Raw genomic sequence first — 14,955 nt, forward strand, 5'->3', positions numbered from 1 at the left:
CCTACATTTTGAGGCTGACTACTGCCAATCAACCATTGGGACTTAATCACTGGTCCATCTTGATCATTGAAAAATTAAATTCTGATAACTCATCACTCTTTTACAAAAAGGTACGAATACTGTCAGCAAGCTTTCCATTGTGATAATACCAAAACGACAGTAGACAGTATGGCTAATGAGATATTGCCCAAAATTATCATTATTTCAATGGCTAATGAGCTAATGCTTAAAATTACGAATACTTGGCGAGCATGGGTCCATGATTAGCAACCAAAATTGGCATGTCCAGGCTTTCTAGAAAATTTTGCCCCAACTGGACCTGGTTCAAAATGTGAATGGGTTGCATTGGATAGTATTTGCAAAGATGTGACCTGCACAAGAGTAACTTGTAATCGTTTATTAGCGTGGAAGAGGTTGCCAGAGGCGCACTCACGCGATTCACTGGGTTCGGACCCAACAAGAACTTCCTAACTCAATATACTTGTACACTTTATCAACAAAGTATTAGTATTTTGAAATTTCAGCTTTAGATCTTCCTAGCAAGTTTTCTAATCCCTGCATTTGTGCATTTTGTTTCTACTTTTTATATCTTGGGAGTTATTAGATAAGACATAAATGGTGAACATGATTTTAAAACAACGAGATACTAGGAATGCCGAAAGAAACATTTAAATAAGAAATAACTTATTTTGTTGATCTTTGAATAAGAAGTTAAGAGAAAACTCTATGAAATAGAAACATAAAGGTTACCCACGCACACACGATGTTTGTACATCGCAAAGTTCATTATTTCGTCCAAGAGAATTTATAGATGTAATTTCCACTTGCGAATTTAAATAGTCCGCAACAAACGGGATCAAATGTACAAGTTTTTCCTACTCCGACAAATTTAATTTCACTCCAAACGTAAATCCTTTACCAATACGAATCACTGGCTCAAATGTATCACTATCCAGACCAATACAAATTAATTTTGTTTTCATTGAACTAAGTCCATATTGAACATTTAACAGCAAACACTCTTTCTTAGTTACCATAGTCGATGAACAAATACTCAATTACATGTTACTCCAATAGCTGAACAGTACAGAATAATGTTACTATACACACATGTTTGTCTGAGCACACGTGAAAGGGGGAAAGGAAGAGAATGGAGAAGAAGTCGATAATCATGTACATGTCCATACACTTACGATGTGGCCAACTCAGTGAATTCAATATCGTGCATGCTATGACCCGTTAAATTAATCTTTTTTCCCTTTGTATAATAAACATACGTTTCCACTTTGCAAATATGTTAATAATGCACCATTATCTGCTTCTACTTTTTCAGTAAATCGTCCTCGTAGAATCACTTTTTGTCCTACTTCAAATGTCACACAAACCTTCTTTCCATATACGGTTGTAATTAATTTGCAATCTACAATACGATAGGCTTTATTAATTATTAGAACGATGCATTAAGTTTGGTTAATAAATTCGACGATGCCATCTTTAACTAATAGATAATATGTTCACTCTCGAAGACGTATTCTATATGTATGGCCACTAAATCAGCTTGTTCTCATTGTCTTAAGAATTCGCAGGATACATTTCTTATCTCTCTGAGGAAATAATAAAGGACCCTCCTGCGTGAGACACAAAACTTAACACATTCACACAGGATTGGAAATTTCAAGCTCATCGATTTTCCTGAACATATTGTGAGAACATGATGTCTTAACAAATCACACGAAAAAAGATAATTTCTTTGATCACATAGGAAGTAAATCGTAAATGAAATAAGCTGAATTGCATAAGTAATGAAATTTGCAACTAAGTAAGTTAACGAAAAGTGTAATCAGAGAATTCGCTTATCATGGGTAACATACGAACTTTTCCAAGTAAATACAATCCCCCACCTACCCTACTACATTTCATATCCTTATTCAGTTCCACATCTGAAACAAAGATTCATTTCCTTATTCACACACATTATTCAATAGGTGTATCAAAATAGCATCTTCAGTAAATCTTATCTATCAACAAACTTATTTTACATTACACATAACTTAGCGTTTTCGCGTCCAGATTACACTATCTTCAGTCGCAAGTGAGTATGTTCGTATGTGAAGACGACAACAAACATACATGTAATCTCAAATGCTTGTATAAAAAAATCATGCAATGCGATATTCACCTTAGCAACTAAGGTCTATTCGATCAAAGAACAGTCTGCAAACAAATCCTATTCCCATGAACACTTACAAGTGAATTCGTGAGAATCCGAAGACCAAATTAGATAAAGCAAATAGCTTCAATGAAACACTATATTCTCCTCAGTAACTAATCAGAAAAAAAGATGCTGTCTTTAAGATTCCCAGCCTATGACTTTAAAACATTATGAATTTCTATGGGAAGCATGTACGCAAGTGGTCATTGTCATGAGCAAACGTGATTCTTAGAGGCCTGGGGAGATCGGTTCCGCTGATGTGCAAGTCAGCCGAAAATGTTTATACATGTCTCATACACTTACGAAGGACCACGATCCTTGGGGTCCGGGTTCGATTCTCTGTAAGAAAGCATTGAATATTTTAAGACATTAAGTTAATTCGTTTCTTTTCTGTCGTGAAAAGAAAATCAATGCGAAGTGCTATATACGTGAAATTCTTTTTTTCATGCAAGGATTATTTCAACTCTAAATCGTGAATTACAGGTATTGCGTTTTATTCCGGTGAGAGAGCTTTCAAAATCAAAGCATATTTAGGATCCGGGTTCGATTCTCGGTGAGAAAGTATTGAATATTTTAAGACATTAAGTTAATTCGTTTCTTTTCTGTCGTGAAAAGAAAATCAATGCGAAGTGCTATATACGTGAAATTCTTTTTTTGATGCTAGGACTAGTTCAACTGTAAAATCGTGAAGTACCAAATTCGATCTCATCTCCAACCAAAATGGACTTTTGTATACAGAATATTTATATCGTAAGTTAATGAAGCTACAATCAAGGTTAGTTGTCTGCTTCACTTTTCACTTCCCAATAATAATAATAATAATAATAATAATAATAATAATAATAATAATAATAATAATAATAATAATAATGTAATGCTGTATTTTTAATTTATTTTTGTTTGTTATTTACGGCCTAAGTTCAATTCCCGTTGAAAGCAAAATATATATTCTTTTTTACGTTTTAATATCACTTTGTTCAGCATTGGATAGTTCAATTATACATACATACAATCATTAACATATCTTTCCTAAGTTCGAATAACGTAATTTCATACTTGGCCTATTTGCAAAAGTGACTTTGAATACTGTACTAATTAACACATAACCTACAGGCGTTTCGTTGGCATAGGACCAAGGGGCTAAAATCACTTATGCTCTTCGCACGAAATTCGGTACTTGGCCTGCATGCAAAAGTGACTGAATACTAATTAACACATAACCTACAGGTATTTCGTGGGAATAGGACCAAGGGGCGAAATCGCTTATTCTCTTCGCACGAAATTCGGAGCTGAGAAGCGGGGGTGGTCCAAAATAGCTACCCAATGCTATGAGAAGCTTCCTAGAGCTTTGAACGATAAACATCATATGCTATACTACAGGGAGCCTAACGTCAATCAATATATAAGTATACTCTTCGACAGAGGGCTAAGGGGATCCAAAATAGCTATCCAATACAAGACGAGAAGACGAAGACCAATCAATTGGTCGAAATGAAGAGCTTCGAACGATATACATCATATGCTACGCTACAGGGGGCCTAACGCCAATCAATATATATATATATATATATATATATATATATATATATATATATATATAAGTAGACTCTTTGCCAGAGGGCTTAGGGGGTCCAAAATAGCTATTCAATACAAGACGAAAAGACGAAGGCCAATCAATTGGGATGCTTCGACCACTGAATATCAAAGGATTGGGGTGGGGGTCTAAAATAGCTACCCAATTATATGCTATACTACAGGGGGTCTAACGCCAATCAATATATATAAGTATACTCTTTGCCAGAGGGCTAAGGGGGTCCAAAATAACTATTCAATGCAAGACGAAAAGACGAAGACCAATTGGGAAGCTTCGATCGTGAAAACTGAAAGGACTGTGATGAAGATCCGGTAGCTGTCCAAGAGTATGAGCATAGCAACAACGGGTTCCCAGGACCACAATTTTCCCACGGGGTAGCCAATACACGACGAGAAGACGAAGAAAAATACGAAAAAGCATATTTCATCTTGATTTTACATCTGGTAGACGTCTAAGAATATGAGCATAGCAACAACGGTTTCCCAGGACCAAAATTTTCCCACGTCCAAATCAAACTTCGAGGGATCAAATTTCAGCCAATGTGCCTCATATCTACTGCATTTAGTGTAAAAGATTCTAGATTTGAAACGGGACCACACCACACCATATGAGATTTCTGACGTACAAATGCAGTATGCATTGCTTTTCTCGGGGCCTTCCTGTTTCTGTCTAGCCGATTCACATCTTCCTTCATTTGCGTCTGATTTTTATTATCCTGCAATCAGTCACGTCATTGACGTATGGCTGTCTCAGCTGTTGAAGCATTTCACTTCATTGGAGGACTTGCATTAAGCAGGATAAAGTATAGTAGATTTTCCTTTTTATTTTCATAATTCGTTTAAATATTACATACTCATACACATGGTAATATTACGTTTTCTTAAATATGTAACATATGTAATATTACATATTCTTATATAATATTACATATTTCTTACATTTTTAAGCGATTTTTGTTACATATTTATGTACATATTTAGGGGTCGATATTACATAAAAATCCGGACTCTAATAATTATATTAAATAAATGCTGGATGTGTAAAAAAGAATACACCGATGGAAAATGTCATATATTCACAACCACGAATCTGAAAAGAAAGGAAGAACACTACGTGACAAGGTGCAATCTAGTGTTTTATATGATTACCGCTAGAGAGGGGTGTCCGTTTAGAGGTCATCCGCCTTCCTACCGCCTACCATGAATTTCAAGTTTTGGGACAGTAATGCAGATTTAGAAACATTTTGCTGAGGAAAGTCCAGCAGAAAAAAATGAAGTCCTTACACCGAATAAATACGGAGTTTGATCAGTTAAAATCCCTTTCCATTGGTCGCAAGGAGCTATAGGCTTTTATTGCCCTTTTGTATTTTTTTCTTTTTGACCCAAGGATTTCAAAAGTGGTTCTACTTTCGAGTTTCGGGCCTGCTTAAAATTCTGGAAGTTGTGCCTAAGAAACTTTCCGGTTTTGATCACCTGTATTTCCTCCGTATTTATTCGGTGTAAGAACTTTGCTTATCAAAAAGTTTCTAAATCTGCCTTGCTGCCCCCAAAATCTGAAATTCAGAGTGGGAGTGGGCGCGGCTGCTCTCCTGCCTCCACTGACGTCCGTGTCTAGCGGCTGTCATATGAAACTAGCCCAAGCCCTTTCACGTGGTTTTAGTTTCATTTATTTCGTACTCTGGACTGCGAAGATATTACGTTTTGAAATCGCATTCATTTGCTGAGCAAAACAGGACATTATTGAAAATGTACTTGGAATGTCCCAAATATTGTTTATCTTCAATACAATTATTAAGTTGAAGAACAACCATTACACAGGCTTGCAGAAAATATTCTGAAGTTTGCACAACATAAAATGTGTTTAAAACATCACTTTTGGAAAATTTATTATTTTAAAATAATTTTATGAGCATCAGTATTCCGAAATAGCAATCAAATTTTTGCAACTAAAATTTTACCTACCTCCAGGTGATCAATTGAGTAAAAATTATGTACATGTGTGTACAATTCCAATAGCAATACAATTATTTGAGCCAAATGCCGTAAAAATGTCATTAAATCCAATGGATATTCGAAGTCATTTTGCTAACCACTGGTGTTATACAAATTATATTAGGTAAAAAAGAAAAAAGGCGCATTTTCAAAACTGCCGGTGCTACAAAAACGAAATTTGATATATTAAGGTGCATTATCACCAGTGTATTACGAAAATATTTAATCTTTTTTTTCGAAAATCATCTTGAACACAAACTGGCCATAAAAATTTCATTAAAAAATATATAAAAGCCATTTTTAGTCAAACAAATTTATTTCTGTTATTAATGTTGCACTAATCAGTATATACACGATGAATCTGTAATACTGGTTGCAAGTAAAGAATAGAAAGTCTTAACAAATAAGATATTACACGATTCTGAAATATGTTTTAAACTATTCAAAATGTTTAAAACATGTTTTTTTTTCGTTCGTGTTTTAAAACATGTTTAAAACATTCTGAACATTTTTTCATGTTTTAAACACGTGCTTTGTTCTTTTTTTTGAAAAAACTATTTTTCCAACCCTGTTATCCAGGGTTCAAGTATCTTCGCTTCATTCTTTTTGTAAAATTATTTGTGCTATATTCGATGAATATCTGAAATGACGTTTTGTTCACTTCCAACAGTACGAAATTTTGAAAATGTTTGTTAAATTTAAGTAACATATGACTCTGTTTGCTTTATTTTCCAGATAGAGGTTCTGAACCGGAACTAATGACCAATTGTATGGGTTTACAATGCCTTTCTACGCTTGACCATCTTATAGTTAATCGAGAAAAAACAGCTATGAATGGTATTTATAATCTCTTGTATACATGATAACTTAGAAAAATAATTGGTAAAAATAAAACATTTCAATTTAATACTAGACTCCCTTTAACGTTCCACGTCCGCTTTTAACGTGACCTTTAGGCAAAGGGATCTGGATATTTAGACAAGTTAATGATGATGTAGAAATATTTCATTTAATTTTGTAGATGGAATCGAGAGTTTCAAAAGAATCAACAATGTTGCCACCAAAATTTTACCTGGCCAGGAGCCGAACGAGGGACCTTATGCGCCAGATGTCAGAACTATGCCACTGATATATCATTACTCCTCAACAGTATACGAATGCAATAGCTTGTTTGTTACTCGGTGCGCAAATCATACCACACTGGTTTCCATCAACACAAAATGGGTGTTGAGTTTAAAAGTTACACCTGTTTATAGATATATATATATATATAAGTCAAGGTGCTAAAATCTAACTAAAATGTTTCGCTCAACCTGCTATACATCTAAGGTTTGATACCCACCACAGTTTGGGAGAATGTGTTATATATAAAAACATTCTAGGTAGTGTTCCACTTCATATTTTGGAATCAATAATTTTTGGACGCCATTTTGTAATTGTATCACTTGACTTCGGTCACATTCCGGAGTCGTTGGCTTAAAAAAAAAAAGAATAATTCCGATTAGAATGGAGTTATTTAAATAATTTTTGTTCCAAATCAAACACAATGAAATGCTCTATTACATTTAAAGACAACAAATCTCGAACGTGACCGAAGTCACGTGATCACAATCCAAAAAGACGTACACAATGTTAATGAAACCACAGTTTCATGTTACATGTAAGATTTGACACCACAGATTGACAGAATGTGTTATATATGAATAGCCTAGGTAGTATGCCACATCAATGTTTCGTATCACTAATTTTATGTACATCATTTTGTGTTTTTATCACGTGACGTGGTCACGTTTGGGAGTCGTTAGATTAAAATACACATAACTTTGGCTAGAATGGAGCGATTTAAATAATGATGACACCAAATGAAAAGTAATGAAACGCTCTACAGAAGGAGTATTACGCAATCACTGCTGCGTTGGGTATTAATGGATTTATACGAGTCGATGTTGTTTTTGATCAATATAATGAATTCTCAATGAAAGCTGGAGAACGTGACCGAAGGGGAGTTTCTACAAGACTAGAAGTCGGGATAACATCATCAACCACACCAATATCAAAACAGTAGTCGAAATATATTGCAAATCTTAAAAATAAGGTGAATCTCTCTAAATTCTATCTAACAATTGGTGACAAGTGGCACAAAATAAGCTTCACACAGGACAGAAGATAGTAAATTGGTGGAGGATTCAGGAATGGGACAAGAACAGTACAGTTAACTAGAGGACACTGTAAGCAATTGTTCGTTCTAACATCGGATAATGAAGAAGTATCTACGTGCTTATGATCTTGAAGCTTTGCTGGCGTCTACTATTAATCCAATGTTCTCGGGATTGCTGCCAGAGTAGGTGTTGCTGTGCTGAGCTTTCGTTACCATACAGCGGCAACATCTTCAGAGCTATGTGTTGGAGTGTGCTGGTCGTACAGATTATATAGTGGTCTATAAGAGTCGCTGTGTTCCTATTGGTTGTTTATGTTGGCCAATGGCGTGCTCTGATTTTGCTGGTGGAAACTGCTCTCTGATTGGCTGATGGTTCTTTTCGTACTGAGAAGCTGGAACCAGGTGTCAGGTAGATGATAACCTTCGTCTCTGTTGATGGATGGCTTGTATGTACGGATGAATAAAGATTCATGTATTTTCCTGTCCCAGAAATGTTTGCATTTCTTTAGTACTTCAATTTGGTCCCACATGGCCGTATGATTGTTTTGTATGCAGTGTTCGGCTATTGCAGATTTTTCAGGTTGTTTAAGTCTGGTGTGTCGCTGGTGTTCTTTCATTCTGTCTTCAATATTCCTTCCTGTTTCACCTATGTAAGTGGCGTTACATTCACAGGTGATCCTATAGATGCCTGGTGTCTTTAATCCCAATGAGTCTTTTGCACTTGGTAGTAAACTCCTGATCTTCGGTGGAGGGCAGTGTACAGTCTTGATGTTGAATTTCTTCAATAGTTTTGCTAGTTGGTTGGAGGTTTTTCCCATATATGGAATAAGAGCAATGTTTTCCTTGTCTGCCGTGTTGTCCTCTTTTGTGGTGCAATCTCTGTTACTGTATTTTCTCATGGCTGTGTTGATCTGTTTCGACGAATATCCGTTGAATTTGAATACTGTTTCCAGGTGAGACAGTTCTGTGCTTATATTATCTGGATCTGCTATTTGGTATGCTCTGTGTATTAGAGTATTTAACACCCCCATCTTCTGTGCAGGATGATGAAAACTGGTCGCATCGAGGTAGAGATCAGTGTGTGTGGGTTTCCTGTAGATTGAATGGCCTAGACTTCCATCTGGCTTCTTGTATACGAGTACGTCCAGGAACGGAAGTCTTCCTTCTGTTTCTGTTTCCATTGTGAACTGGATGTTGCGGTGTATAGAATTCAGATGCTGCAGGAATTCGTCGAGTTTCTGTCTGCCATGGGGCCATATGACGAATGTGTCGTCTACATATCTGTAGAATACTGTAGGTTTGCATGTTGCTGTTTCTAGCGCTTTGTGTTCAAAATACTCCATATAGAAGTTCGCTATTACTGGAGAGAGAGGAGAGCCCATTGCTACACCATCACTTTGTTCAAAGAAATTGTCTTGGTAACTGAAGTAGGTAGACGTTAGGGTGTGTCTGAAGAGATGTACTATATCCTTGCTGAAGTGCGATTCCAGGAGTTTAATAGAATCTTCCAGTGGTACCCTCGTAAAGAGAGAAACCACATCAAAGCTGACGAGTATGTCATCTGCGTTTGTCTTGATGCTCTGTAGCAGTTGTACGAAATGGCTGGAGTTTCTGATATGGTGTGTACACTCTCCTGTTAGTGGCTGTAGCAGTCCTGTTAATTTCTTGGCCAGGCTGTATGTGGGGCCTCCTATGGTGTTAACTATGGGTCGTAATGGAACTTCTTTCTTGTGTATCTTCGGAAGGCCATAAATCCTTGGTGGTATTGAACCGGAAGGTTTAAGCCTCTTCTTTTCTTCTTCATTCAGACTGGAACTTTGTATTAATCTGGAGGTTTTCTTTTCGATGGCCTTGGTTGGATCTCTGTCAATTTTTCTATATGCTGGATCTTCCAGTAGGCTTGTTAATTTGGAGTGGTAGTCTTCCCTGTTGAGAATGACGGTCGCATTCCCCTTGTCTGCTGGTAATATTATGATGCTGTCATCAGCTCGTAGGTCATTGAGGGCTTTCCTTTCTTCTCTGGATAGGTTGTATTTCGGCTTCTGCTGCTTGGCCCTCATAAGGACCATAACGGCTTGTGTGCGTATGTGGTCTGCTGCTTCTTGGTCTAAGTGTTTTATTGCTTGTTCAATACCGCTTACAGTTTCAGTGATGGGAATGTATTTAGGTGTTGGAGCGAATTTCAGGCCTTTGCATAAAAGACTTGTAGCTGCTTCACTCAGTCTTTTGCTGGAGAGATTCACCACTGCTTTTTCTCTGCTCGGATGAGACGGTTCAGGGTTTTGTCTTACATACGCACACAAGCCGTTATGGTCCTTATGAGGGCCAAGCAGCAGAAGCCGAAATACAACCTATCCAGAGAAGAAAGGAAAGCCCTCAATGACCTACGAGCTGATGACAGCATCATAATATTACCAGCAGACAAGGGGAATGCGACCGTCATTCTCAACAGGGAAGACTACCACTCCAAATTAACAAGCCTACTGGAAGATCCAGCATATAGAAAAATTGACAGAGATCCAACCAAGGCCATCGAAAAGAAAACCTCCAGATTAATACAAAGTTCCAGTCTGAATGAAGAAGAAAAGAAGAGGCTTAAACCTTCCGGTTCAATACCACCAAGGATTTATGGCCTTCCGAAGATACACAAGAAAGAAGTTCCATTACGACCCATAGTTAACACCATAGGAGGCCCCACATACAGCCTGGCCAAGAAATTAACAGGACTGCTACAGCCACTAACAGGAGAGTGTACACACCATATCAGAAACTCCAGCCATTTCGTACAACTGCTACAGAGCATCAAGACAAACGCAGATGACATACTCGTCAGCTTTGATGTGGTTTCTCTCTTTACGAGGGTACCACTGGAAGATTCTATTAAACTCCTGGAATCGCACTTCAGCAAGGATATAGTACATCTCTTCAGACACACCCTAACGTCTACCTACTTCAGTTACCAAGACAATTTCTTTGAACAAAGTGATGGTGTAGCAATGGGCTCTCCTCTCTCCCCAGTAATAGCGAACTTCTATATGGAGTATTTTGAACACAAAGCGCTAGAAACAGCAACATGCAAACCTACAGTATTCTACAGATATGTAGACGACACATTCGTCATATGGCCCCATGGCAGACAGAAACTCGACGAATTCCTGCAGCATCTGAATTCTATACACCGCAACATCCAGTTCACAATGGAAACAGAAACAGAAGGAAGACTTCCGTTCCTGGACGTACTCGTATACAAGAAGCCAGATGGAAGTCTAGGCCATTCAATCTACAGGAAACCCACACACACTGATCTCTACCTCGATGCGACCAGTTTTCATCATCCTGCACAGAAGATGGGGGTGTTAAATACTCTAATACACAGAGCATACCAAATAGCAGATCCAGATAATATAAGCACAGAACTGTCTCACCTGGAAACAGTATTCAAATTCAACGGATATTCGTCGAAACAGATCAACACAGCCATGAGAAAATACAGTAGCAGAGATTGCACCACAAAAGAGGACAACACGGCAGACAAGGAAAACATTGCTCTTATTCCATATATGGAAAAACCTCCAACCAACTAGCAAGACTATTGAAGAAATTCAACATCAAGACTGTACACTGCCCTCCACCGAAGATCAGGAGTTTACTACCAAGTGCAAAAGACTCATTGGGATTAAAGACACCAGGCATCTATAGGATCACCTGTGAATGTAACGCCACTTACATAGGTGAAACAGGAAGGAATATTGAAGACAGAAAGAAAGAACACCAGCGACACACCAGACTTTAACAACCTGAAAAATCTGCAATAGCCGAACACTGCATACAAAACAATCATACGGCCATGTGGGACCAAATTGAAGTACTAAAGAAATGCAAACATTTCTGGGACAGGAAAATACATGAATCTTTATTCATCCGTACATACAAGCCATCCATCAACAGAGACGAAGGTTATCATCTACCTGACACCTGGTTCCAGCTTCTCAGTACGAAAAGAACCATCAGCCAATCAGAGAGCAGTTTCCACCAGCGAAATCAGAGCACGCCATTGGCCAACATAAACAACCAATAGGAGCACAGCGACTCTTATAGACCACTATATAATCTGTACGACCAGCACACTCCAACACATAGCTCTGAAGATGTTGCCGCTGTATGGTAACGAAAGCTCAGCACAGCAACACCTACTCTGGCAGCAATCCCGAGAACATTGGATTAATCTACGTGCTTACTTCTACACGCTTCAAAGGTATATAAGAACCACAAAAAATTCGTGATTCAGACCGCTGACACAGATGTAGCTTTACTATGCACTACATACTTAAGCGAAATTGAATCTGAAGAATTGTGGTTTCGTACAGGAGTAAAGATAAACTGCTGTACATTCCGATACACAAGCTGCCTGTTGATTTGGGTCTTAGAATATGTGATTCAACGCGTCCCTAATTGTATACTTCAAAAGCTACTTTTAGTTAACTTCATTGTACGTATTTTTTGAAACTTTCACTGTATTATGTATATCCTTTCTTGTCTGTATACACAATACCCTTTAGTTCTTCATATTCTTCCATATATTCTTCATGTCCATTCCATGCACTGACTAATTGTAATTATACGAGCTCTTCGCAGTAATTTGAAAGAAAAGTCCCTTCAAAATGCTGTATGAAAATGAGCTATATCAGAAAGGTGTTTGCAAGTTGGATATGAACGTAGCACTCACTGAAGATACTATTTCAGAATGTGAATCATTCGTGTGTAAGTTTTACACAAAAGTGAGAAGGCTAGCCTCAAACTGATGCTAAAGGATACCTGTCATTCTGCCAAAAGAGACAGATAAAGAACTGTTGTCTTAATAGCAGACGATCTGCTGCAACACCTGAAGCGTACAAATTACGCGGCGCATTTCAAAAGAAAGGGCTGATATTTTATTATAACCGACTGGCAATAGTGATCGGATCACGCTTACGCAGTAACATCACTTGGTCCATTGGCTATCAAACAATCATAGTTTCGCCAGTCATCTGTTTGTTTTCGTGTGTACTGGAGATTGTTAAAATAGCTTCGCGCATACACAATCCCGCCAGGTGCGAGGTTCGCTCTGTGATTAGATTTCTCTGTGCCAAAGACAAAGTGCTGCTGAAATTCATAGAGAATTGTGTGCAGTGTACGGCGACAGTGTAATGAGCGAAGGAAAGGTACGGCAATGGTGTCGTGCATTCAAAGAAGGCCGTACAAATATCCAAGAGGAAGAGAAGAGTGGAAGACCAAGCATTCAGACTGACGACTTGGTGCAGCGAGTGAATGCAAAAGTTAAAGAAAATCGTCGCTTCACCATTACCGCTCTACACATCAAATTTCCAGAGGTTTCGCCAACAACATTGTTTCTAATTGTGGCTTTCATCTAAATGATTTGAAGAACCTGATGAATTGAAAACGGCAGTGTTGAAGTGGCTGAACTCCCAGGCGGCGAACTTCTATGCAGAGGGTATAAAAAAACTTGCCACGGTAGAGAAAGTGCTTAGAAATTAATGGTGACTATGTTGAAAAATAAAGTGGATATGCACTTGTTTTTACCCAATAAAACAATGTTGCCAAACTTACTTACTTGTTCCCAATTAAATATAAGCCCTTTCTTTTGAAAGCGCCTCGTATCAATCTTACATGTGAAAGAAGGCATTAGTTTCAAGCCAGGATCTGCCATCACCTGATGAACTCGGCTGGCACATCTACGATGGTGTTCTAAACCAGCGTATATGACAAAAGCGTCACCTCCAAGTGAACTAACTGAAATTATAGTGTGTCACTGTTTCAAATCAGGAGGAGAGACTGTGTAAGGAGAGACTGAACTACATGGTGCAAAATCTTTCGCATGAGGATGTTTTATGGCAAATGAAGAATGCCAAAACCCAAATACACACATATTTATATATTTAAATAACTCACAAGGGAACATCTTATATTGATAGTAGAATTGCCAAATCAAACAATGTGCAATCGATAGAGGAGTGAAGAAAAGGGAGAAATCCAAAGTTTCACGAGTCGACACACAAAAACACAGTAGATACAGAGGAAAGAATCTAGAATCATGTGAAGATAGCAATGCAAAAGATAATACACTGACAAAGAAAGAACTTCAAATGATTAAAGTAATCAAAATGGTTTTATGCAACAGCATAGTAAGCAAACCTTTTTCCCACAGGCATGCTCAATAACATCATATGTAATGCAGTGTTACCAACTGAGCACAAAATGAAGTTTTGTTAAATGGCACGGAACACAAATTATAGCATGTAGAAAATCTAATTATGAATAGAACCATACCAGTGAATTCATGATTTACCGTGTTGTCAACATTTAAAGATAGGCCTATATGAATTTCTACACGAATTTCGAATGTAGAAGAGTACACATATTACCAACACACTCCGGAGCACTTTATTAACAGCAATACTGAAAAATTGACTACCAATAATGTGTGAGGTGATACAATATTACGTGAATCAGAAATGTGAGCCTGCTAATAAATTGTCAATCCAAGAGCTTGCATCATTTCGGTTTTGTGTGTTGTGTTTGATACTATTCTGATTTTCCACTTGGGAAAACCTGCTTCGACACTGTGCTTCGCCCCCTATTTTCGTGCTTCAGTGATTATATTATTGTTTGTGGTCTCATATTTTAGTTTTAACTAGTTAGAATCGTGTACAGTATGTTATCTTCTACAGCCAATATTCATATAGGAATTCATATAGGCCTATCTTCAAACGTTGGCAACACTGCATATCACCACTTCACAGGTATTATAATTTGTGTTCCGTGCCATTTAACAAAACTTCATTTTGTGCTCAGTAGGCAACACTGCATTACATATGATGTTATTGAGCATGTCTGTGGGTATAACACAACCAGCGAACGAGTGCGGGCGGCCGGTTTTGGAACTAAAATGCAAGCATCAGTGTTTCTAACCGGACTACTTGTAATCAATCTATCACATTTC

The 14,955-nt window shown here is 37.7% G+C and overlaps 1 protein-coding gene across 5 annotated transcripts in view; it reads left to right on the top strand.

Annotated features, from left to right (window-relative positions):
- The window catches only part of LOC145683499 (phospholipid scramblase 2-like), a 289,918-nt gene that overhangs the window by 67,833 nt on the left and 207,130 nt on the right, over positions 1-14,955 (top strand). For 4 of the 5 annotated variants that reach the window (XM_081754836.1, XM_081754837.1, XM_081754838.1 and 1 more), the window contains one exon: positions 6,533-6,634. The exons of the other annotated variant lie outside the window; for it this stretch is intronic. In XM_081754836.1, the coding sequence (XP_081610962.1) occupies positions 6,533-6,634 (102 nt within the window). The remainder of the gene's footprint in view (positions 1-6,532; positions 6,635-14,955) is intronic. 5 annotated transcript variants of the gene reach the window in all.

This window comes from Thermobia domestica, chromosome 4 (assembly GCF_964235325.1).
Source record: "Thermobia domestica chromosome 4, izTheDome1.hap1.1, whole genome shotgun sequence".
Classification (NCBI taxonomy): Eukaryota; Metazoa; Arthropoda; class Insecta; order Zygentoma; family Lepismatidae; genus Thermobia; species Thermobia domestica.